This window comes from Gambusia affinis, linkage group LG15 (genome assembly GCF_019740435.1).
Source record: "Gambusia affinis linkage group LG15, SWU_Gaff_1.0, whole genome shotgun sequence".
Taxonomy (NCBI): domain Eukaryota; kingdom Metazoa; phylum Chordata; class Actinopteri; order Cyprinodontiformes; family Poeciliidae; genus Gambusia; species Gambusia affinis.
In genome coordinates, this window is record NC_057882.1 from 7,170,615 (window position 1) to 7,198,140 (window position 27,526).

Consider the following 27,526-nt stretch of genomic DNA (forward strand, 5'->3'; position numbering starts at 1 on the left):
GTTGCTGCCATTGTGGGGGAAGTTAGCAGAGGTGGGTAGAGTATACCCCAAAATCGTACCCGGGTAAGAGTAGCAAATAAAAGGAAAAAAGTAGCCACCTAAGAAATTATTCAAGAGTAAAAAGTATTTGGTGAAAATGCTACTCAAATACTGAGTCACTTATCAAATTCGCAATTATATAATATTTAAAAATTACACAACCAGGCGGACCAAATTATAAAGTAAAAATTCTTAACGTTGACAAAAATTCATATAAGTAACAAAAATTGATAAAATCAGGCAAAAGAAAAGTATTTTCTCATCAATTTCTTTCAATATAAAACTCCTGACACTTTAACAAAAATTGTAGGTGTTTGTCTTTGTCTGGTAAATTTTTGGTTGGAACATATTTGTTTTCTTTCAGTGGGTACAGAGTCCAGAAATGTTACTCATGTAAGAGTAGCAATACTTCACAATAAAATCACTCAAGTAAAAGTAAAAAGCACAGCGCAGTAAAAATACTCCTAAAAAATCTCCCTCCCCTCCATAAATGTCACTCACTTAACTACAATTGAGTGAATGTAGTTACTGCTCTCTGTCCCTGAGTGTGTAGTGGTTAAATATTATTCATTTGTTACTTTAAGTAATCTGGCAGCTTATAATTAACCATTACCCGTGATGTTAGCAAGAGTTAGCTTGCACAGCCTCCGAGGATGAGACAACGTACAACTCTGGCCAAAGTCACGAGTCTACCAGCCTCAATCATAACAACATTATGAGAGGAAGTTTTAAGCAACTTGTGCATAAAAAAATAAAAAGAGATTGAGATACTGATGGCATGTAGATTCACTGGTACCACTGCGACATGTGGGGGATCTCATGGGACTGGGTTGGCATAAAATAATCCACCCGTGCATGCACAATAATGCTGTAAAATAAGCATGTTCTTTAAAATGTTTACAATATATGAATTTTTTTTTAGCTAGATTCAGAACAGTATGATATGTAAATCTGCTGATTTAATTGAAAAAGACAAAATAACAATAGAAATTCCTTTTTTAATAATTTCAACCACTTAAAAAAGAAAAGCAGAATCCAGATTCACTTCTTTTTAAAATTATTCTTAATTATTTTTACTTGAATAAAAGCAAATAAGTACCTCTATTTATAAACACTTAAAGTATTCAAAGTAGAAGTACTTGCTGAATGTATTCCCTAATACAACGGTCTCACTGAGTTTGCCAACTGTACATATTTCTTTTTAAGACATTAACAGTGTGCCATTTTAATGAACAATGCTGCCGATGATGCACATTTTTATAGTGTTTACTCTCTGTGACCCAGTTTACACTCGGAGCCGCGATTCAAGCGTGACCTGCACAGTTAAATGCTACTAAGCAAAGTAAGAAAGGGGATTGATTGCAACTTTCAGAGTTTTTAGTCAACACAAAGCAAAACCAATGTTGTTGTTTGAACTGCAGTAAAAACATTCAAGTAATGGTTTGTTTCATAAAGTCTGAATAAAACCTAAATAAAATACACTGGCTTGTAAAATGTAAAAAAAAAAAATCATGTAGGATAAATATTTGTACCAATATTTTAATATTGACCAATGAAAAAATTGTAGTCAGTAGTCATGCTGCATATTCTGCATGTGTCAATAGTGAACGAGGTTTTCATTTCCTGACGCCGTTTGCACCGTTGAGCCACATGGAGTCGCGTATTGAACCAGTTAACTTGAATAAGTCATTGATTAGGTCAGGTTGTTTTTGTCTGTCCGTTTTTCTCCTGTTTGTTTCGGGTTATTGCGTTCAGAGGAGAAGCAGCTTCAGGCCCTGGTGATGAAAGGTGGTGATTTGACCCAAGACTTTGTGAGGCTCACCTCTACAACTGTTTGTTGGCTTCTGACTGGTTTTTAACTGTTAGCTTGGACGTATTTTCGAGCTACCAGTTTGAAAATACTGCTATTTTCAAACTGTTTCAAAAACATCAAAGAGTTGTTTTTGCGATTAAATAAAAGACCCTGTGAAAAGTGCTTGCTGCATTGTTTCATGGTTGTGTTAGAAAGGTTTGAATGCCTCTGTGTCGTTACGGTAACAAGGTTGATCACAGGCTGCAGTCACTTAACTCTACAAATAAAAAACCTCCGAGAGGAAATCTGTTTACGCCTAACAGAATGAGCTCTTGATATATAACTGCTTTGGTTACACGTTTCCTTTTTATGAAATGGCCTTAATTTTTTTTCTTGAGAGAAAGAGAGATAAAGTAAAACCTTTGGAAAACATGTTGCTGAACCAGACAAGTAGTTTTTTTTTTAAAATTATGTGTAGTATTTACTCATTCATCCCAGCATATTTCAGTCGTTGAAACATAATGCAAACAGATTTTCTGACAAGGTTTTTATTCAAAACAATCAAACTAACAAACAAAACTAAACAAACTATAATAATAAATAAATAAATAAATAAAAAACACTAATTGTTGCGTCTCTGTCACAGCTTTCTGTCAAGGTAACATTAGGCAGAACAAGTTTAATCCTGATCCTCATCAGAAGATACTCGTCTTGACTAAAATCTCCAGAGTTTGAATGACACTGTGGCTCATTCAGTCGTCCTTCTTTGTTAAATGAGTTTTTCCCGAAACGTAATATTTAAAAGGTTATCTTCAGCATGTTTTAGATTAGAACACGGGAACACGTGAAGCTTATGTCTTACTTTTTTTTTAATTATCGAGCTGGTTGCAAAAAAGGCCAACAATGGCTAAATAACGCCAGCTGCACCGCCACAAAAAGTGATTATTAGCGCCGCTTCAGCTAATTTAAATAAATTATATCCGGAGGTGGGTTGATCGGCGCTTCAAAATAAAAGCGCCAGACCAGCCGTCGGCCAGAGTTCACAGGAGTACCCAGCAGGTGTCTCTTATTTGATGGAGACTGGCCGGAAGTGGTTGCTGCGCGTGCCGGCAGCTTCCCCTCTACTCGCCTCCCGGATCCTCACTGTTGAAGGTGGGAGTTTTGTTGCGCGCTGCAGTCAGTGGATGTTTTCCCAGTCACCTCGGAGGACTGGGAGAATTGGACTTTTGTGGATTTTCAGAAGATTTCCGACTTATTTCCGAGTCGACCTCCCTCCAAGCCCCCCAGCATAGTCAGCCGACCGATGGGCAGCATGAAGAATCCGCTGTACTGGGCTGTGCTGATCGGAATGACCATCCTGTTGATGGAGCAAGGTAACATGTTGGAGCACTTCTTCTAGTCGCGTCTGTGCTTTGCATGCTGTCGGGTTGTTGGCAATTAGCGGGGCGCTTTGCTGATGTCTCCGCCGGTTTCCTGCTCCTTGCTGACCGCATCATGACTGCCGGCTAAGCTTCTACTTCAGTAAAGCGATTAGTGAGATGCGGCTGAGCGCTCTTGTCTGTCTCGGAAGTATTTTTACACCGGTGATGTTGGACTGCTCTTTGAAAGTTTAATCCTATATCCGGATGATCCCAAGTAGTCGGGTTGTTGATTTTTAGAATTTTTTTAATTTATGTTTTTGTCGGTAATAAGTAGAAAAGCGAGAGGAGGTGAAGTGTTTCTGCAGCGTCTTTGTGATACACCTGCACGATGCGCCTGTCCTTTCCCTCTGTCGTTCTCCCGGCATCTCTGCGCTGCGAAGTTGATTTGCGCATTAGTTATTTAATTCGCATCGACAGCGTGGGCAGGTCACACAAGTTGAGCCGTGCATTCTTCTCCAGGGCTGGAGGGAGGTGATGGGGGTATTGGACCAGCTCAGCATGTCTAACCTTGTCTACACCTGGCATTAAGCAGCCCGTTCATGCTCCAGAGTTTTGAGGGCTGCTAATATGGAGCTCTTGCCTGAATCAACCCAAATGTGAAAGTCGAGTCCCCGATTTAAACGTTATGGATTTATTCTTTTTTTTTTTCCTTCTACTTTCAAACTCTTATCGCCAGTTTACAATTATTCTGTGATTCCTCTTCGTCCTTCCATAATTACCCTTGGAGTCCGGATGGAATAGTTGAATACACCAGTGAGTTGATGAATCAGTGAAATAATGAAATCAATAAAAGACGGGGGGGGGGAGAGATGTTGTATGCAGCCAGTGAACATTTTGTCCTCAAAGCTAATGTGTTAGAAGCAGAAAAATGGCTTGGTGTTTAAGTGTTCAAGTTTTGACGAGGGTCAGACTGTCATGGCGCGAGCAGCGAGTTTCACAGTTGGGCTTTGAACCGGCGTGGAGCCGTGAGTCGGTCAGTAAAGGCTCCACAGGGCCCCAGGAATCCAAGTAAACAACAAAAAAACGATACACGTACATTAATTCTACACTTTTTTTTTTTACAGTAGATGCAAGTTCTTCCAAACAAATTCAAGTTATATTTTGTTAGGTGATGCTTGTATTCTATGCATTTTAGAATATTATTTAAAAACTGAAGTGGGAAAGTTTACACTTTTTCATTTTGTTGGGGCTCGTTGCTCCCACAGCTGAACGGCTGATACTGAAATGCATTTCTCATGCAACTGTTTACATCCATCACTGCCATCGGCTTTAATAACTCATGGCATACAAGCTGATTGTAATTTAATGTCTTCTTCAACGGAAACACTACAATTGCATAAGCTGAATCTAGACAGAGATTTGGGCACATTTGTGGCAGAAATGCAGCTGGCGCCTATCAAAAGTTGTCCAAGGTAAGAACCGATCGTCCACAGGGTCGTGTGGGGAGGGAAGACTTGGTCACTTGGTCCCGTCCAACAAATAAAGCTACCGGAGCTCAGATTTCTGGAGAACCCGCCTGGTTATCCAGACACGGATACACAGACAGGCACTGTGCCTCACAGGTTGTTGTTGCGCATCTGCAGACCAGTCAGGGTGCCAGTACTGGGCAAACGAGTGTCAGCTGGACTAACCTAAGGCACTGGCCAATGTGCCTGTCTTCCCCTGATCTCAATCCAGATCAAATCAATCTGAAACACATTTGCAGACTCAGATTATTGCACACAGAGTGAGATAAGAATAATCATTGAGTTGGTAGCGTACTTAGAGGTACAACTGGTGCATCAGGAAATTAGCGGATGACTGGAATCTGAGAATACAACACATTCATGCACTACCAGGACAACAACAGACGACCTCGCAGTTTTAATTGTGGCTGTTTTAAAATGCTCTTTGCTCCGAGAGCAAAGCAGATTCTGCGGGTGGGTTTACATAAATCTACATTGCAGTTGATTCTGTGCAGGTTCTAAAGAGCTGAATGAATGTTTGTAGTCTCTGTAGGAAATACGGATATAAAAATCATCTGAAAATGTTCAATATTTAATTTTGTAAAAAAAAAAAGAAAAGAAGAAATAATCTGCGCTCGGCAGAGAAATTTCCATTAATCGTGAACTTACTGCAAGGAGATATTTCATGTTTGTCCTGAGAGATATTTTAATTAAGTTATACACGTAGATAAATGTAACCCATTAAAAAAAAAAACAATGCGGTCTTCTGTGGTTAAGCAGAGCAAATGTAGACGAGTGGAGAAACTCCGGCTCAGTGGCGGTGGGACTTCTATCCCCCACTGCCATGCAAAACCGTTTCACACAGGATTTACTGGTATAAACCCTCTGGTAGAAAACGGGAGAGTGGATGCATTCCTGCAGCCAGCGCTGTCATTCAGATATTACAACATCCGTCGAAACGCAGTTGAATTCTCTAATTTTTTTTGTGGGTGTGAATTTTTAGAGGGAATTAACTTCACGACTGATCTATTTGAAGCTGCCATGCGTCTACCTCATTCTGGCGGATGGTTTTTAGATTTGACTGACAGCCTGATGTGCATCTTATTACAACCCCCACATGTTCAGCGATGCATCTTGGTGCCACTCCTGACTTTCCGCCTTCGACTATGAAAGCATCTGTTCTGCTGTGGATTGTAGAATGAAGATGCATCTCAGGGTGATGTGAAAGAGTTGGGACAAAGAGGGAGGGGACACATTAATGCACCGGTCTTCAGTTAGCTTTTTCCACTGTGCATTGATTGTCTGAAACATATTTTCACATGATGATCTGGTTTTCAAAAACCTCACCTGCTGTAATCTGGAGCACTTTTGGTTTCCAGACTCGGGTAAGAAGTAGAGAAACACCAATCAGACTTTAACTAAACCCTTTATGGATTTCAGGTTCTGTTTCCCATTTTGGATGTTAACAGGTTCAGCAGCATGGTACTAAACAAAAGATAATACACATGGGACGGTTAAAGAACTGTGATGTTTTTGTTGGCTGTTTTGCTTTGTAGATAAAAATATGAGTATCATTTTATATCGGGACAAAACTGGCAAGGTGATTGCCAAAGTACACCAACTTGCAAAAAAGCAGCAGAAGCGTTGGATTGAAGTGTTGGGCTGGCAGACAGACGATGTACCTGTGGAGTTATTTGAATGACAGCTGGAGTGAATTATGGATGGACATTGAATTATGAATCATCCAATGGTCATTACGCTGTATGGGAACCGTAAGGGTTCAGGGGAAGTCTGTTTGATACGCCGCCATCTTGTTTCAATTCAATACGTTTCTGCTACCACAGATAAATACGTGGTGTTTAATTAAATTTGGTAAGAAGAAGGCAGACTCTTAATAAGACAGAGGCTATGTCTAATTATTATTATTATGTGTGTGCCTCAAGGTCAAAGCTCAACCCTTGAGCAAAAGCTAAGAATATTCTCTGTGGAGCTCTTTTATAAGATTATCTGAACTGAAACCAAATGCAAACAATGCAAGATTAAATTAGCACGTCATTCAACCACGACAACAGTCTGTCGTTTGAGATCAAAGCATTCATAGATGGAATATTTTCATTAATGTTGACATAGAGTAATTTAAAAAACACAAAGAGTGGATACCCATACTGCAAATATAAGATATAAAACAGTAGTGGAACAATAACATGCCGTCAAGCTAAATAATGCATTGGAAAGGCGACACAATAGACGACCATTTACTGATCGTCTATTTAAGATTTTATAAACAACCTTTAGAAAACAGAAAATTCAGAACGGGATAGTAAAAATAATAATAAGAAAAAAAGTACCACCAGCTTCCCTTTTGAGTAATATTTGCATTTTTTCAAGTTTATGGCGTGACATATTTTCCACTCACCCAGATTTTGAAGGTGATGTTTAGATTCAAATGAAGTAAAATTCACCATGAAGACGGAGGCTAAAACATACCTCAGAGTTCAGGTACTCCACAAGTCACACCAGACAATACATAATGCGTATTATACTCAAGTATTTGTATTATCTTGGTTATGCTGACATACCTAAGTACGTGTATCATTTTGTGTACAGTGAACCCTCTTTTTTCGTGCGGGTTGCGTTCTGAAAAAAACCCGTGATAGGCGAAATCCGTGAAGTAGTTACCTTTATTTTTCTACAATTGTTATACAGCACAATTAAATATTCTATATTGAAACCAAAGAACAAAGCCTGTTTTCAGGCCTAAGCTTTTTTTAAAACAAATAGAACGCTTTGTTACGAAAAACTACAGTAAAATAATCATTTTAATCATCAATATGGAGCACAGTAGGAGAAATTGTGACTTGTGTATTTCACTGTGATGCTGCGGCCTCACTCTGCTCTCTGGTGTCTCTTTCTTCTGAAGCCTGTAGTGCAGGTGTGTTTTTTCGAGAGAAGAACATTATCAGTGGTTGTTGCCGCTCTTTTTTTTCTTCTGGGCAAAAATAGTTGCCAAGCTGTATATTTAAATACCGTAACGTTATTGGCACTCAGGTCGAGAAGAAGTGCGGCGACTGTTTGGCCAATCAGGACGCAGAACACAATGCACTGTGGGAAAAAGAACTACACAAAAAAACTCTGCGAGGCCGTGAAAGGTGAACCGCGTTACAGCGAGGGTTCACTGTATTCCGGTACCTATTATGTACTTCAACATGTTTCAAAACACTTGACCAAACATAGTTCAAGATCTGAGCATAAAGTGGGGGAAACTTCCAAGGTGCATCCTTGCAAAGTTTCTTTGACAAAGTAAAACATGCTTACCGATTGCTGATTCTTTCAGCTGTTAAATGGAGAGGCTGAAGCATTCAGCTGTTGTCTTATCCACCAACGACTCCTTTATGACAAACCATCAATACAAAAGTAGAGAAAAAAGTAATTGTGCTACCAGAATTGAAAAATTGTCACTGACCTTGGAATTATGGAGAGCGCTCATGTTATATATAATCTCCTTCATTAGGGCAGCTCAATAAATTCCCATCGCGATATCAGTGTTTCTCAATGTTCATTTTGCAGAAGATTGTTTGGAACATATTGATTTCTGGCTAATGTATTCCAAGTGTTATGAGCTTGCATTTTTTTTCTTTTAATCCTAACATAAAATGTTAGCCAAAGATGCAGAACCTGAAACCGGACACAAATGGCTTCACTGGAAAGATGGAATCACAAATCAGAAACATAAAAATAGGGAGATAAAGGACCAGTGCAGCAACTGATGTAGTCATTGCAATATTTACTTTTATTCTCAACGTTGCAAGATTGTCTAGTATCATGCAGATCTTCTCTGTTTTTAAAGAACCATCTTTAAAAACAGGAAGAATCTACAAAAATGGAACTACACAACAACATTTTTTCCTCTTTTAAAAAATTTTTTTTTTTATTCCAGCTTTCAGTCGAACCTCTACACAAAACCAAAATTCTTGGTTTTAATTGCTAGCGGGAGTTTTTGTTTTTCCAGCTAAAGAACAAGCCTCCTGAACACTTACCAAGATTATGCTCAATCACACCAACCCTTTTCAGTCTGCTTTAGTCGAACTGTAGCTTGTTTGTCTATAAACTCCGGTTCATTTGGGGAGGTATGAATGCAACTGTACTGTAACTGTGCAATCGAGCTCTGATGCAGACCAAAAAAGTGAACTCTGGTCCACCTTAAAAAGCTAGGTCTCAGTTTGGTTGCGGTCGGTGCTCTGTGCTCTGTGACCTCTCCAACAGACTGCAGATACAATCAAAAACAAATGTGAGTCTAGCACTGGCGCAAAAATGGTCTTTTTACAAAAGACAAAACAGAAATTCCACAACCAATGCAATCTGATGCTACATTTTCTGTAGAAGGAAGTTGCGCCCAGTGTCTTCTTCTGAGGTTTTGTGTCGTTTCCTTTGGTAGTTCTTGGTGCAGCAGCACCACAGGCCAGAGGAGGATGAGGGGGAACGTAGCTTTCAAAGGGTTTGAGTCTCTAGACATTGATTGCGGTGTGAAAGCAAACTGCAGCAGCTGAAAATGTAACAAATGTTACAACTTTGGTCCCCAACTGAACCGAGTTTACTGTGAAAACACCCTTAGTAAAATTAGTTTTTAGTCTATTATATCTTGGTTAAAATAAACGCCTTGGAAATAAATTATATCTTGTTGGAAAGTTTAATTTCCTTTAAACAGTGCCACGTTTGTATGGGGGGAAAATACATTTGTGGCATGAGCGACAGAGTTGAGTATGCACTTTACATCTGGTGACCAACCAAGAGTTGAATTGGACGACTTGGAGTTTGACCAAAGTAGACATATTTGCAAGTAATCTGTTTATTAATTTGACAAGCAGGAACATTGTTAAATAGGAGATCTGTGCAACCAGGGACCTTCTCATGATGGTAACCAGCTGTCACTGCTGTGACATCTTATCCTATTCCTAACTAGCATTCCTTACCAGTCAGCTAAAGTGGTTGAGCTGATCACTTTTATGAAAAACACACCACCAAACTTGATCCCACAAGTTTTCCACAAGATCCCATTGTGGGGTTGAAGGCTTGACTACAGGTATCTTTTTAATATCTTTTTATCTTTTTTTTTCCCCCCCTCAGACTTTCTGGAGATGATCTTCATGCATGAAGCTGTTGCTGAGCTGAAGAACTCCTTCAGTGACAAACCTCTACATCCTAAATGTGTCACTGCAGATTTTTCCTCCCAGCAGCTGAAAGACTATATTATCATTACTACTCCCAACAAAATCAATGTGTTTAAATATATTCAGTTTTACTCATTTGGTGAAAATACTTTTGCTGGTATTTGCACACCTCCTCCGTCACACAATTTTTATCGTCACTTATTGTTATTTTACATTTTCTAAACTATTTTATTAGACTTTAAAAAAAAAAAAAGTTCTTTGATTCTGGTGGCCTTTATTTAATAGTTGTCAGACAGGAAAGGGGGTTGTGTGTGAGAGAGAGGGACTCGAACCCATGAGGGCCGCGTTGTGGACTGAGGTCCCGTTACGGGTTTTATAAACTTCATATTCTTACGTTTGTGTGAATCTACTTACTTTGCCTGTCTCTTCAATACTCTTGCACTGGGATTTCCCCGTTATTATAAATGATATTTCTATTCTTCTCTCACATCAATGACGTAAAAGTCGGATAAAATGCAAATTCACCATTTTGATTGCAGGCGCACCCGACTCGGGGGCGGGGTGAGGGGGGGCATCGGGATTCGGACTGTCGTAAAAAAAAAAAAAAAGAAGGTCTGATTTGTGTAAAAGGAAAGAAAAGGCTTTGGATCACATTTGTTTGCTACATTGATGCTACAATATTCTTCCAGCAACAGTGGTCAGATATCCAACCTGACTGATGACAGAAGCTTGTTGAAGGTCGGTGTTCAAACTGTTTATGCATGTACTTTATTTTGTATGTGTAAATCTAACCCGGTTTGGATTAGAGAAAGATCCCGTTCAATTTGACCATAATTTTATAATCATTCCACCCTGGAAATACAAATAGAAATGGTTTGAATGCATCACTGAAATAATATGGCACAGTGGGTTGTACTGTTGCCTTGAAACTAGAAGGTCTTCATTTTGAATCCCAACCCTGGATCCTTCATACAATTTTATATTTTTTTTTTTGGGGTGCTCTGGCTCCCTACCACAGCCCAAAAACTTACCGTTGGGTCAAAACTGTACTTAAGACAACCTGAGCGCTGTGACGGCCGTTGTACACAACTCCTAGTGTGTGTGAGTTGAAGCAGACCGTTCAGGCAGCCTGCAGCAGCTCCTCCGCTCCTGCTGCAGAGAAGTTCTCCTCCTCTGAGGCTGTATGTGAGGTGGAGCAGCTTTCAAGTTGTACTCTGCCGTGTGCACAGTCTCTTAAGAACATAGGGGCCTCAGTTCAAATAATAACATTGCTGCTCGTTGCTCTGCAAGCTGCCTGCCATTGAGATATCCTTGTTCAAGGAGTTGCAATTGATCAGAGGCTTCCTGTTAGTAAGGTTGAGTCTTGCTTAACTCCTCTGAAGTCTGACTGCTGCAGGGTTTTGGTGTGCGCAGAGCCACAGCACCACTTGGCATGTACAGATGTGGCACTACATGTATCCAAAGATGAGATTGGTTTCTATAAAACATGAAATATTAATGCAGATATTTAACATTTTGCCTTTCATGGATGCCTTAGTGCAGGGGTGTCAAACTCCAGTCCTGCAGCTTTTAGATGTGCCTCTGATGCACCACCTGAATAGAATAATTAAGTCATTAAGGCTCTGGAGAACTGATCTACACACGGAGGAGGTAATTAAGCCATTTCATTCCAGTGTTTTGCACCTGTGGCACATCTAAAAACTGAAAGGTTATGAGTGGTGATTTCAATGTTCAAACATGGTGACAACTTTAACCAATGTAGAGAAAACATATTTTTTTATTAAAGTTACTTACTGCAGCTTGAATAAAATACAACTACATAGCATTTTTTGAGAAGTCTGGGTTGCTTTATGTGTATTTTGCATGCTGCCAATGACTGTTGCTCGTGGGGAGAAACATTCCAGTAAACTAAAATTAAAATTAAGCACCCAACTTGCATACTGGATGTGGACTGTTGGATGTAAAATTCATGAGCAGTAAATATTGTCCTAACATCAGTATTGGACCAAAGAAAGCAAGGCAGGTGCAAGCCTTTAAAATTGTGACGCTTTTTGTGGGTCAAATAGACTTAAAAAATTGCAACAGCAGCTGGTGGAGGGTGGTCATGGGGCCCAAGATTCCTGGTGGCGCCCCTGCTGCTGGGTGAGATCCCGTCTTGTATCCAAAACCAGGGAGGGAGCAGCACACACACACACACACACACACACACACGTAGCATCTGAACCACCATCAACTTTGATCAGATTAGTTGTAGTGTTGCCAGCCTGGTGTGGGAGGGATCTGGTTGTTGCCTTTACATGAGGTCAGCATAGTCAGTTCTGCTTCAGATTCTCTAACCAGCCCATGGTGGTGCATGCAGACCACAGGTTATGCATAAACTACCAGTGCTTCTAACAGGCTCCTCCAGGCTTCAGCCAGGATGTTTAATGGATGTTCAGGATAGCCAGGGAAACTGGCAGAATATGTAATTGGAAATTTTCGGGTTTTCTGTCTTTGAAAGTGTCTTTTTTTAAAATTTTTTTACAATATTGGTAAAAAAAAAATAAATAAAACCCTCAGTAGTTCATTGGTGGGAAAAAAATCCAGATTTTCCAAAATTTTCCATAATCTTCATAAACAGAAAATTTGAATAATCGACAAAATCAATTTATCGCCCAGCCCTAGTTTTATATTATACAGAAATCTTATTTTGTCTAAACACCTGAGTGAATAGGGAGTTCAACCTCCTTTTTAAAAAAAATATTTTTTTACAATATCTGTACATAACATGGAGCAAAAGAGAACAAACATCCTACATATTCAGTCAAGTTAATTTAACATGAAGCTCAAAGTCAAAAGTGACTCATTTCATTGAGTCCATTGATAAAACTGAAATTATAGGCTTCAAATAAAATCAATTTGCTTAGATTTTCCTAAAACACCATTGACCTTTGGCCTCGACAGCAGATTGTTGTGTCAGTTCTCAGCTGCAGCAGGGACCTGGGGCACAGCACGAAGTAGACGACAACATGAAGAAAGAACATTATGCAGAAATATATTAAAAAAAAAACATCTCTAGGCATCAGTCAGGAAGTTGAGGCTCGGGTACAAATGGGCCGTAACAAAGCCCTAATCTCAGGCTCAGAGAAAATCTGTAGGCAGAGCTGAAAAAGCGCATTTGCGTTTAAAACGGACTCTTTTACATCTGTGCTGTATAAGCAGCAAACTGTTGTGAGAAGCTTCTGGAAAAAATGTAGCCATCGAACTCAGCAGCTTGTATTTAAATGGAGTCGTTTTCGCCGCAGTCTGATGTCCCTCAGTCATTTTTGGGATGCAGCTGCATCGTCGTATATTCTGGGGTTGCTGCAAAGCTTAAAGCCACATACGTACAACCATCTCCTGACTTGTGTGCTGCTAGAGTCTCGTGTGTCTACTCAGTCATGAAATGAAAAATTTATAATTTTTCCTCTTTCTGTTTCCGCCTTCCTGGTTACGTGGACGGCAGCATGCGGAGCAAAAAGTCAAATTTAGCTGAATGTCTTAAATAGAACAACACTGCCCTAACACTGCCCTCACCATGCTCCAACGTGCCGTCTGTGCACAGATATCTGGAATCAAAACAATGCCATGGGTCCTATATTATCTAGGTGCAGTAAAATATCACACAACCTCCCTCTTCATTTAAAACATGCCATAGTGCAGAGAAACCCACAGCGCTCAACATGTAGCTTAAAATAAACCTCATGGCCTCGAGTATAAAAACTCTTATTTTCCTTTACTGTCTTTCCTTATAGCCTAATCCATTTATGTGGTTCAAGAATTACCCATTTCCCTGAGTCCTTTAACCCGCTGCACCAATTTGTGAATCTTCAATAATCTAGCCTTAAATATTTACAATACTTTCACCTTGAACAACAAAGTGTCAGTTTCAGATGATGCGTGGCTTTTACAAAAGACATCGTAGAGCACAGCGGAGTGATCCAGGAAGCAGAATCCACGCGGATCAGCCGGCTCCGGTTGGAAGGTGAGGCCAGTTCTCTGTAAATCCTCAGTGATCTCTTACTGGGACGTCCTTTCTTTTAGGCTCACCTGCAGCCAAGAAAACGACCAGGCATTTCTTTTTCCTGGCAGCTTCAGAATCTATATTTATCTTCCCAATTATGTGCTTCAAACATGAAAGGCAAAAACAAAGGCTGAAACTCAAGCCTTTTGTGTATTCATCTAATTCTCCGTAGGAGACTAACAGAAGTCTTTGTGTCCTCACTTTAGCAGCTCTGCTTGTTGCTGTATTAATGCTGATTGGCTTCGAGTTCTCCGATTTTCCTCCCACCGTACGCCTGCACTCATGTTTCCTGTCGACTGAAACCCATTCAGAGACGGACATGCTGTGCGTCGGGATGCGGTTTGGGTTGCGTCGGGTCTGTTTCCCGACCTGTGATTGGCCTCCCACACACAGCCAATACAGGGTACAAATACACTGGTGTATACTTAGTGAAGGTTAACCTACAGTGGGATCATCAATAGTCTGACTCATTTATGGGTGGGATAGAGCAGCTAAAATGTTATCTGAATATGTAAATCGTGGGGATTGAGAATGAATCGGTTCCGTGTCGAAGCTACTTCACCTCTTTGAAGATCCTGACAGACTCTATCTATCTCAGCAGATGGTGGAAGTTGTTTTGCACAGGCAATCCTTTTGCCATACAACGCGGTAACAAGGAGATAATTTTGCCATCAGTATGCAAAAATATTCTCGGATCAGGAACCTGAAAGTGTTGCTCAGGATTTCAGCCGAAAAAGTTTGCGATTTGACCCCCGACTTCCAGAGCCGACATGATCTTAGGGAAGATTTTAAACTCAACATTTTGCACGATGCGTTCATTTAATGCCTGTGAGAAAACCGAGGAAGCATTTGCGTAAACACACTTTTTTTTTGTTTTTTAAGTACCATGAAAGTACTTGTAGTTGTTTGTTGTTCTGCACGATGTGATGGCAGACAAAACTATTTGTTTCAAAAGGAAATCTGTCATGGTTCACACACTACAGTATTAACATTAAAAACACAAATGTGTAAACTCTGCATGCATAATGCCATTTTATTTATCCCAAAGGGAAATTAGAAAGTTACTGTTGATTTTGAAGGCTCTGGGTAGGAAGTACTCCTGTAGCTGTCTGTACTGCAGCGGACTCGAAGAGGCCACTGGCTGAAGACACAGTTTTGCAATGACAGTCTCAGGAAGTAGATGGTCAGGGTTGTCTGTAATCTGTTGGATTTATCTTTTTCTTTTTAATGTCAAATCCTTCTTTGCACCATCATCTCCAGAGATCTCAGGTTGTTGATGCTGATGCCCCAACAGATGACAGCAGAAGAGAAGAGATGGCTCTGCATCACATTTTGTTCCACAGGAGAGGAGTCTCGCATCCGACTGCTCTGCTCTTGGAATTGGACATGAAGAAAATTAAAACAAAATGGCCAATGAGCATACTTAGAAAGTCTTTCTTAAAAATGATATAATTAATGGAAAGACGACTCAGGCCAGTGACGTACACGACTATTTACTTTTGCAGTGAAATGGCTAAGTACCTGCAAGGTACAGGATGATAATGACTCAAAGGTCAGAAGTGAAAGCATGTGACTGAAGGTGCAGCTACTTTTGTCGGACCCATGAACCTCTGGGGTTATTGATTTACACCACAAGGCATGGAAAAGTAATTACCTGGTTATATATGAGGTGATTTCTCTGCACAGAGGATAACCTTTTCACTTCAGTGCAACATCCTCTACTCACCCTGGAAAGTAATACAGGACTTGTGGGACTTCACATTCACAGAGGAAGGAGTGATTGGTCAGTTTATTTATCACAGCTGCAGACGGATGTTCTCCTCTGCAGGTGTTTGGACATGTAGGTTTCTGTTTTATCATTTTTTTTTTATTGCTCAATTGTTGAGATCTTATTTTAGTTGTTTCCTTGTGTTAGTTAATTCTCTTTATTTGTGCATTGTTTTATTTTATTTTAGGTTATTTCTGTGTGTTTATGTTAGTTTCTTTCCTCTTTTTGTTCTCTCTGCTTTAGTCATCTTGTCTTCTCTGCCTGCCATCTTGTTGCCCTGCTCACCTGTTCCCCAGCTGCCTTCATTTACCTCTGATTTGTCCTTCTGATCAGGCAGGTTACTGGGCACCATGTCCTTTCCCTCAGTATATTTAAGCTTTATGGTTTACGTTGCTCTCCACTGGTTCCTTCCGTTGCACTCCTTTATTTTCATAGTTCCCTGCGTTTTCATGTCCACCATTAATTCTCTCTGTAAGTTTCCCGTCTTCACTTATGTTGTATATTTTTTCATCCACTCTACAATCGGGTTCTCTTTACTACCGAACGTGACAACAGAAAGACATTGCTTGACTCTGTAAAGACTCCCTGTAAGAAGGGAATGTTATGCTTAGGAGCTATCATACACCATACTTTTCATGCAATATTGTTTGTCCCTCTCAGAGGACGCAACGTAATCATCCTTAAGAGAAAGCTGTTTTTATTTGTCTGCCTTCAGCAGAAAAAGAGGGTAAAGGGACCAAAAACCATCCACCAACTGTGAGCTGAGTGGACGGGGGGCTAATCAGAGAGAAATGGAAAGCGTGGCGTGCTGGAGGTAAGGAGTACAGCTGGGGAGAAGAGAGGGAGAAAAGAAGGTAAGGAGGCAGTGAGAGAATGAAGAGAGAAAACAGGATGTGGATGAGAGAAACGAGACGTGCTCCGTGTTGGACGGCTCCTCTTCCCAACAGTCTTAGCAACCGGGGCACAAATTTAAGTTGCCAAGAAACTGGATATCAGCGTTGCTTTGAGTCCTCTTCCTTCTTTCCCCACTAACCAGACTTCACACATGCTGCTTTTATCAGCTATGAATGTTTTGAAGCGAGAGCTATGTGATGCTCCTTGAGTGTTTTTTTTTTATTTTTTTTTTTTTATTCACTTTGCTGCATTTGCGTTGTGTGCTAAAATGCCATTTCTGTGGCCAAGAATGTGGCACAAATGATCTTAAAGAACAATTTTATAGTCTGAAATGAAATGCACCGAATACGACGCTTGTAATTAGTTGTAGTTCTAAATATTGCAGGTTTTTTTCTAAATTATGACCCATTATCTTACTTCTCTGTAATAATCTTGTTGTTAGACCTATTAGAAAAAACTCAGAAATATTGCAGTTATAACTTAATTAATTTCTGTTTTGTGCCTCTTGTATAATGCATTTTTAAAATTATACTATGTTCTTGTACAGTGATAAACTAACGTCAACTAGATTAATACTAAGAATGATGCTAACGTGCCGTGTTTCTACTTTTCACACATTATACATCAAATGCCGTTTTTCTTTTCTTATATTCCTTAACGACACACTGCAGCCTCTCCTGTTCCAGTGAAATCCCAGAGTTTTTTTTTTTTTAGCATGCCCGGCCAGATATGTCAAATGAGGATTTATTCTTGGGACCAAGAATAAAGAAGAAAAAGTCAAGAAAGAATAAAATGAAGCTCTAAAACTCTGAACCATTAAGCCGTCTGCTTCTTGAGCCGACATGTTCTCCACTGTGCTGTTAGCTCAAGAAACATGGCCTTGTTTATTTTATTTGACGCGTCGCGCTGCTATACATTCATCATCATCACATGTGGTTTTACAGGCCTGTGTGAAATTTTCACCCGTATCTAAACTCCTTGGGATTTCAGTGTTGCGACCTCCTGGTCCATAATATGGAGCAGAAAAAGTTTTGTGCTGTTGAAGTGATTTTTGGCACTAAAATATCGGTACTCGGTCTACTTCAAGACTGAGTGCTGATGGGGATTTTTGTCTGATCAGACGTTTCTGTATTTTTACTTTAATAAAGATGAGGATTGGCTTTTCATGTTTTGCAGTTTTTGAGGTTGCTGATAGGGGGGATATGCAGAGTTTAAAGCCTTGAAGTGTAGAATTTGCTTCAATCATTTTCCAGGATTGTTGGGAAAAAATTATTCAGATTAGTAAAAAAAAAAAAAAAAAGTTTGAGTTTTTCAGACTTTACAATTAAAATATTTGAATAAAATCTGTATTTCTAAGCAATGACATTCTCCATTGATTTAGATTGAATTAATAATTTAATTTGAAATACTACGACTACTCTGAACTTAATTTTTCTTTTGCAAATCTTTTGATTAGTTTGTCCATAACTTATTATCTCAGCTTTGAATTCAAAAGTGTAGCCATATTTCTTTAAAATGAAATAATAAAATAAATGCCGGGGGGGAAAATGAAGGCAAAGAAATTGCACACTCAAAATACAAATGATTATTATTACATTTTAAATCTCTAGTTTTAATTAATGAAGCAAATCCACCAAAATACATCAAAAGATGAAAAGCAGTTTTTTCTTTTTAAACCTACACATCCTTAGATCAGAGTTTTAGACTAAAACTTTGTGGCTTTTGCAAACTTTTGTCTTTAAAAATAAAGTAAACTAAACTAGAGTGCAAACGGTTCTGTCTGTATGTACAAGTCTTCCTCAAGATGCACCGATAAATGGTAACATCCGGCAGTAGTTGGGGTTTGACAGATAACAGTGTTGGCCTGCAGGAGTGCAGATGAAGTGCCAGACCTCGTCTCTGAGATGATAAAGACGTCAGTTTTGTTGACTGCAAATGTTTTTTTTTGTTGAGTCGGAGGGAAGTTGTTCAGCCTGAATTTTCCCGGAATGGAAAAATGCTGGCATCTAACAGAGGAACAGTACTCACTGAGACTACCGATTCACAGTGTAACATTTAATAGTAATAAAACATTTAGACATAAATGACTTAAAATTTTTTTTAATTTTTTGTCAGAACAGACAGATGTTAAAAGGTTGTAATAATTATTTATGAATGGTAGAATGCCTGTGTGTTCAGAAACGTTCCCATTTATTTGCAATATTGCAGCAAAATGCATCTGATACAATATAAAGTGTTATTTGTTCCTAAACAGAACTGACAGTTTTTTTTTTTTGTTTTTTTGTTTTTTTTTTGGAGGCTTCAGCACCTCGGCTCTGAGACTCGATGTATAACAGCTGCCACTGATACAACATTGAGAGACAAGAAGTCTCTATATTAACCTACCACTAAATTTTATTCAGAGCTAAAGATCTTCAGTGACGGAGACGTCACAGCAGTAAAAACTGAACCCCATCCCGACCAAATGACGCTTTAAAGATAAAACTTTGATGGCATCGGACTCCAGACTCATAAGTCTAAGCTCGGACAATCTGTCGTTCCTTCCGGTTTCTGCGGTGAAACGAAGGCCGTCGTTCCGTCCAAAATGTCACTTGTGTTTAAGGCCAAGTTTAGGACTTGCTCAAGTCCAGGGGAAAATGTATTTCTGTGAATGTGCGGACTGGAAAACGACCTGACAGGGATATGATGTGAAAACGGTGCCTCCAGGAATGTTACACTGGGACATTTTAAAGGAAGAGGCGGCATTTGACCCCGCCATTAACTTCCAGTCCCTCTGCCACTTTGACAACAAACTCCTGTTGTGAAGAATTAGCATATTTATCTTCCTCCTGCACATTTGAAGACGCACTGGTAATGTTAAAACACATTTATTCTGTCTCATAAACTCAAATTGGTTTGCTTTCTCTCTTTCATATTATGAGCTCACATCCCCTGAGGATTCCAATTTTCCACTGCAAAACTTTGTTCTTCACTGTCAATTACGACAGGCCAATGTTTCCTCTCACCCTATTATTACAAATCAGAAAACAATTACATATCCCTCTGACTGCGTGATTGCCTCCTGTCACTCGAGCCTGCGCTTCCATAATTTAATGTTTTTCTCAATGATCACTCAGAGCACTAATAAGAGGCTCCCATTTACAGCGCATTTCCTGGTCGTCAGCCACCCTGCTTTTGTTGTTCGGTAGAGGAGAACTCCTCGGTTTGACGGCGTGTGACTGAGCTAAGCACGAGACGGGCCTTCACGTTCTGAGTGATGAATATCTGGTTCTGAGGATTCAGCCTTTCAGCAAAGAACCTGAGCCCGAAATGCGTCTTCTCTCTTCAGCACAAGAGTGCCAAAAACAAACAAAACGGCAATGAAATGGTTTGAAATGGAAGTGCTAGTGGGAAATCTTCCTCAAGTCAGAGCTCTCAAAAAACAGAAGTACTATTGGGCTGTCTGTAGGGTTACTGGCATATTTAATTTATTTAAATATATATATACATATTTTCAGTTACTTGCTTGAAATGACCAGACAGAGAAGCTTGGTGAAAAACTTCCTGGAACTCTGAGTATAAACTTAAGTGAACAACACTGAACTAGAAACGGCTCCTAAATATTTTCATTGACCAGAATATCTGTGAAGTACAACCAACAAGTTTAAGAACAAACCATTCCTTTTCTAACAAAAAAAATTAAACAGGATCAAAGTGTAAACAAACCATCGCTGTTTTTCTCTACTGATGGCAAAGATTTATATGCAAGGGAGGCATTTTATTGTCAGGTTGGAGTTTGTGAGAAACCATTTTCTTTTCCAATGTCAGTCCTGACCCTTCTGTTATTGTTTTCTTCTGCGAAGTTGAAATTTGTAATATCAATATCATTCCTAATACTTACCCTTCTCTGTAGGTTAGAAAATTAACCTGTAACAATAACAGGAGATCTTGTCAGCCTGGGAAAGAAATAGACACAAAAAATCTTAATTTCTAAAAATCAGGAGTTTCACACAAACTCTTTAAATGTATGCTTACATATTTAGTTCATGTATTTGTCTTCACTCACTTTGCACAGGCATCTTCTAGCTTTTGTGTCCGTGTGTTACATGCCCCTTTCACTTCGGACCGTCCTGTAAGGCAGGAGCTGTGGAATAATAATAGAAATAATATATAACATTCATAGCGCCAGTCAAGTTGAGGATGCCATGAAAAACTGATGGAAACCCAGACATTTTCATCAGCCAGTGAAATCCCCTCGGATGCTCTGGACAAAACGTGGACAGCTGACATGTCTGGGGGAAAAGTATGTTTGGTCGCTCCGTTATGCCAACACTTGGAAACCATCAACGACTCATTGGTGGAAGTGAGGGCGTTGCACAACACAAATAACTGTGTTGTGGCGCTGTTTTTTTTTTGGGGAAAGTTACAACAAAGTTAATGATGTTATAGCTTATAAAGAAACCTTGTTTCAAACAGTCTAGGTTTGAATAGCTAATTTTTACATTAGATATTTAAAATTAGCTATTTTTAACCTACAAAGATAAGGATTTACCTTATCTTTGTAGGTCCAAAGATGACCTACAAAAAAAAAATTTCAGTTTTAAACTGCAGATTTAAATCTCAAGGGCCCGATCATCTCTACCATATGTGGACTGTCCTATATCTGGGTTCACCTGGTTGGAGCTATCGTTGCCTTCTCTTTGTAGAAATGGTGAGATGTTGTTCCAGTTACTGAAGATTAACAAAAAAAGAAGATTATTTATTTTTTATTTTTTGGTCAATTCCCAAAAATCTGCCAGTAAGGATTTTCACGGTTCAATCACCGCTAAATGAAGACATTTTGCACTGGCAAAATGTCTTCAGTGCATTAATTTGCTGTTTGTACTGACATGAATGTGTGTTGGACAGAGATAAGGCACCGAATGAACCAACAAATGAATATCCAGTGAGAATTTCTGTTCTTCATTCTGCGAATATGGTTTTCAGTGTGAAACGACTCTGAGCGGTCAGCAAGACTGAAGGAAGGCCTTTTAAAACCGAATCTTTCCCAGCTTGTAACTCCGACTGGCCAAATGTAATTCCACTTCCCATTCGTGATGTGACATTTAGCACGTGTTTTATCTCAAAAACAAACTGGCAGGAAAGCACATGTGCTGCCACCAATGAAAAATGATGGCAAACCATAAATATCACAGCTTGGAAAATCCTTTTTCTGTCTTCCTACGAAAAGTTATTCTGTGCATTAAACTCCTATTTCCAATTACTCCATATATATATATAAGCTATTGTACTAATTCATTCACATTCTGCTCTTGTAATAATTCCACTTTAGTCTTCATTACAACGACTTGCAATCCAGAAGCTTTTTCTGGGGAATGTGACTTCATTTCACAAAATAATGTTTGGGTTGTGATTTTGGAGTAGCAATAATAAAAACAGACAGAAACAAGCCAGAGATGCAATCAGCTTTAAGTTCAGATCAGATGGAGTCCATCTCTGCACAGGTAGAAATGCAGCAGGTTGAAAAAAGGGTGTCTGTCATCACATCGTTCCTCTTTGTGCTGTGATAGATGTGTAGCCTCTACATTGGGCGATCTGCCTTTCTTCATTACAACTTGATGATGGAATATTGGCTATTTTTGGACCGTTGAACAATTTTTACACCCGGCTCTAAACATGTGTCGCACATAAAGGTAAAACTGTTTCTGAAGATGCCAGGAAGGATAAATCCTGGGATGATGTCCGTTTTCAACATGGATTAAACGGACAAAGGAGAAAATAATGTATGCAGACATTCACTGTTGTTCTGTGGTCAGTTTAGACTCACAGGTTACCTTGTGTAGGTATGTCACAAACATTTGAATATTGAGGAAAACCTTTATATACTTTTATGCCAGGATAAATAATTATAGACTGAAAACAATTGAGAACCACTGAATCAGCTCTTACGAAGCTCCTTCAAATTCTGTGAATTTTGCTTGACGATTCTCTCATTGCTGCAGGTAACCTTATCTCTTCTATTTCCTACAGTAGTTTTTCCTTCTGCTCAACTTTCTATGACTTTCCTTAAATACAGTACTGTGTGAACAGGCGCGTTCTTTAGCAATGGCGTTTTGTGGTTTGCCCTCCCTGTGGAGAGCGTAGGCCGTCTAATGGGTATTTAACTCCCAAGGGGAAATTTTAATGCTGTAACTCATGTAGTTGTAGAGTTATTGTAGATGTTGATGGCTGTGGGCAGGAAGTATCTTCTGTTGTAGTCTGTATTTTTTATTTTTTTTCCCCCCCCCCACCAGGGGGTCCTTTTTGTGGGCTCTAGTGTCCCTTTTTTCATAGTAGGCTGACAGGAAAGGGGGAAGGAGAGGGGGAGGACATGCGGCAAATGTCGTCGGGTCCGGGAACCGAACCCGCGACGGCCGCGTCGAGGACTGAAGGCCTCCAAACGTGGGGCGCGCTACCCTCTACGCCACCGGAGCCCCGTAGTCTGTATTTTAATGAATTTGAAAAAACCTCTAACTGAAGAGGACGGTCAGGGTTGTCCATAATTTTCTAGATTTTCATGTAAAATGCTTCCAGAGGTCCGAACAGAACCGGCCCTCTTTATCAGGTTGTTGAGCCTTTTAGGGCCCTGGCTCTGATGCTGCTGCCCCAACAGCACGGTGCTCTTCAATAACAGAGTCATTGAAGATCTGCAGCTTCTTGCTGCAAACATTGAAGAATCTCTGCTTCCTCAAAAAGCTCCGACTCTTCTTATAGACGGCTTCACCGCTGCGTCTGCAGTCCAGTCTGTTGTCCAGATGACTTTTCTCAGCCACTTCTTCTCCCATGACGGAAACGGGGTTTGATGTAACCCCACAATCATCTCCTGTGCCTTTTTAAATTTTCATATTTAAGATGATAAAACCATTCTCGCATCTGGTCGGTCAGGAGTACTCCCCAGGATTGTGTAGCCTGCTGACCCAGCCTTACGGCCCAATTCAGGGTCAGGAAACTTTTGCAGGCACTTTGAGTGATTTAGCTGATTATGGAGTTCCACCATAAATTTCCAATAGCTTGAAATATTCCACTCTTATGTAGTTGATATTCACAAAATGAGCTTTGCTTTCTTAAATGAAAAATGTTGAATTTTTTTATGTTGAAATATTCAGATATTTTTTTTTCCTTCTGTTGTGCCTGTATGATCGTTCGTGTAGCGACAAAACATACACGCCCAGCTGGAGTCCGAGCTGCATGGGAGGTCGCACTGTTAACCTGCTGCACATTTTCGTAGCATATTCTTCCTTCATGAGGAGAGAAATGACAGAGTTTCCCATGCAGTCGCCTCAGGGCTGCTGCGCTGTGAGCCCTGGTGTGCTGAAATGAACCGCCAGCACCGGCGTAGTCCAATACAGAGTGAGATCCAAGTGTAGAGGAGGGGGCGAGAAATACTTTAATATGAAACTGAAGCCACAAATGCTGTGTAAAATACAAAGCAGGCGATTTGGTAAGAAAAGCAGGACATTAACTAGTTCAGGAGGGAAACCCCAACGTCCCTCCCTCCGGCTCATTTTGGGGGAATCTTGAGGCGTTCGAAGGCAGGAAGGATTTACATTTTCTGCCTGTCCAAAAAAGAAATCATGTCCATGTCAGAAGTCATCAGTTTGAGAAGTTGTTACGTTTCAACGTCCAAGGAGATTGCTGAAATCCTCCTAAGATGGGAATGAACAAATGATGAGTAAACCACAAGAAATCAGATGACCTGATTGCTAAGCAAAATGAGACCAGGGCCTTGTACCACAAAGCAGGATCAGTGGCTTATCAAGCAAACTCTAGGTTCAGGTCAGGATTTTCTGCCCTGGATCTGCTTAATTTCTTACCTTGACCATTCAAAATGGGTGCAGAAAAAAGTTTCCGGATTGGAGAGCAGAACCGTGAAAGTGCTGCCTTCTGACCAACCAATAACTTCAGCAGATGAAAGAATTTAAGAGGACAGCAGCTGGTGAATCGCCTTTTCTTTTTTCTCTTCGCTGAGTTATATCATTAGGTTTTCCTTTCATTGGAAAACTTCTTGAGACGTTGCAGAATCGGGATGGCAGGAAATGAATGTAAATATTAATAATATCTCCATCTGGTGGACAAAATTTTATCTCCAACAGGGTCAAATATCACAGGCATGCTCATTTGACTGAAATATTGATAATCATATTTGTTTTTTCTTTCGCAGGTTAATTCCTGAGTTACACTAACTTACCTATTGGATGACCAGTAGAAAAAGCCTTTAGTGAGCAGTTAGCTGGATCTCTCATTCATGCTCTCCTAGAGGAAAAACAGAAAGCTAAGAAGAACATGAATGACCACATGAATAGTCGCTAAAATATGAAACCCACATAGTGCCACAAAACTTAAACAAAGTCCTTGATGATGCTTGGAAGTTAAACTTGTCATAAAAAACAAATCAAAATGTATTAAGTATCAAGTATTATGTTGACTTTAATTAATTTTGTTCAACAAAGACAATTTAAAAGTCTTTTTTTGTTTTTTTTTGTTGTTTTCAAAACAGGTTTCAGGATTAAATCCTCAAATTTGAGAAATATGAGTTTCTCGAGGGTGGATTTGAAATATTTTATTAGTATTTAGGATGGATATTTTGTAATTTTCAAGAAAGCAGCTTATGAGAGAGGGGGACGACATGAGGCCGGGGCTTGAACCCGTGACGGATGCGCCGAGGACCCAGGCCTCTGCTTGTCCAGAGCTGCACCAGTTATGTTGCCCTGAGCAACCGAAGCATCATATAAACCACAACAATATTCGTAGCTGGTCATCAGCAAAGACGAATGATGGCAGCTGATTAAGAGAAAACATAAAAAGTGGAAAAAAGAATAGAAATATGGCAGCTAAGACTAATAAAACATGCTGGACAACAAAATATCTTTGACTTGATATTTTCATGATATACATTTATGATTGAATGTGTGTCATGATACTCAAGTCTTGTACTGTATTCTACTTCGTATTTATTGTCGTATTATATTAAAATAGTCAGAGCACGTTCAGGCTTAACTATTTACACAGTGCCTTTCTGCAGCACCTTCATTAAGCTACTACCTAAATTTGCATCAGTCCTGATCTAATCAACTGTTGACACACAAAAAAAACAGAGAGAATCATTCTGTCACACAGCAAAGGCTGAATTTAAATATGACGGCAGACGAATTCTCCTGGCCGTCCAGTACTGCCTTTCCCATCCTAATTTCAAAAGACATCAGCGGTGGACTCACCGCTGCAGGCACAACGAATTTAACATTAACATAACAACTGCGCTGCTGGAGAGGGTGGAGAAATGAGAAGGGCTCGCTGTAGCCGCGTCGCCGTGGCCTCACTTACTTGGGCAGCATACAGCAGTGTGTTGGTGAAGGAGGGAAATCGCGTCCAGCTTTCCAGAGCAGGAAGTGACAGCAGGCGGACGCGGGATTGTTGCCTCGCCTCGCATTCACTGATCAAGCATGAAGATTTGACGGCGCCACACTTTTCCCTCTGGTGTGAATCTACAATCGGGTGGCAAAAGGTTGAGCAGGAGATGATGAATCTATTCAAGCCGTCATTTTCTACATATGTCAAAACAAAAACTAAATATAGAAGATGGAGAACACTTGCAAAATTCTGACTTTCGTTTGGAGGGCCGTAATAAGAAGGACATCCGTCTCTGGATTGGATCTTACAGACGTAAAGTGGTTTGCTGCTCCTGATAGTTGAACTGGAGGGTTTGATTAGTCTCAATAGCTCTCCCGTTAAGAGCCCGTGTTGACCTCTGTGGAGTCATTCCTGCTCTTTAAGGACAAACGGACGCTAGCAAATTACTCGCCATTTCTTTTTGAAGATCTAAGATCTGTGGATTTCTCTTTTGCTATAAAGGCTAATTTTTAATGACTTCATAATGCCATTTTAATCTTTCTGCTGTTGAGTCCGGCTCTACATCCGTACAGCCTCTGTTTCAAATCCTCTGTGATTTGGGATCATATTTCAGGCAATATTTAAGCTGCTTGATGCTTCACCTGTCTGCTTTTTTTTTTTAAGCTAAAGATACTTTCAAAAGTCAAACTTATATGACCTTACATCTCAGTGTAAGCTTAAACAGGTCATTAAATTATGATTATTTTTTCCTTTTAGCTGTGTTTGTGTTGTCTCTGATGCAGAGTGGTGGAAGAACAAAGGACAACAAAGCATAAACGCAGACAGAACTCATTGAACAGAAGGGTATCGCTTTTTGACATTCTGCTGCTTGCTGAGAAACACCGAGTCTAACCAGCCAGATGTTAACTGGTTAATTAGCTCGTCTATCTACAAACATATAGTCTGCCTGGTTCGAAGACATGCTGCTCAGGCTTCATACAAACCCAATGTTCATAGATGGCGGTGCTCCTTTTGTTTCCAAATCACGATTTTCCAAGTATTTGACTTTCTGTCTTGTAAATATTTCGTGGCGTTGAAGGCGTTGTCGAGCAACTCGGCTGAAAACAGACGGAGAAAACTGCAGTCCCTTCCAAATTTTCTGACATCTTTTAGTCAGAAGGGTATACATATATTAGCGAGTCTCTAGCAGCCTTTGATTTTTAAGGAAAATAAATTGTTTTTGTTGCTTTTGAGAATTATTATTTTTTTGGCTCTATTCATAGTAGGTTCTCTGTGTTTGTTCCTGTCAGAAAAAATGTCCTCAGAAGTTTGCTATGTCTGATTTTATATCGCATAGAAAACAAAACTTTGAACAACCGAGTAAAATTCTACTTAATTTTTTTAAATTCATGTGCCAATTCCCGGGAAATGTCATCTCAAGTCTCTTCTGCAATAGTTAGATTTCCTATCTTAGCAGGCCGTGCTGATTGCATCAAGTCTTTGACTTTTCAGCAATCCCTCCTCCTGAGTGAGTTAAAAGGTAGGAAAGTTCCTACAGAACCAGACTCGGTAATAATGTGAACAACTTGAGCGGCTGGAAAGACAAAGCAGT

At 39.8% G+C, this 27,526-nt stretch overlaps 1 protein-coding gene across 2 annotated transcripts in view; it reads left to right on the forward strand.

Moving 5' to 3' along the window:
* The first annotated feature begins 2,469 nt into the window (after positions 1 to 2,469).
* ntm (neurotrimin) overlaps positions 2,470 to 27,526 on the forward strand; it is a 253,225-nt gene continuing 228,168 nt past the window's right edge. The window contains exon 1 of one of the 2 annotated variants that reach the window (XM_044140620.1): positions 2,470 to 3,204. In XM_044140620.1, coding sequence (XP_043996555.1) covers positions 3,135 to 3,204 — 70 coding nt within the window. In that variant the 5' untranslated portion in view covers positions 2,470 to 3,134. The remainder of the gene's footprint in view (positions 3,205 to 27,526) is intronic. The other variant, XM_044140619.1, reaches the window with a different exon arrangement.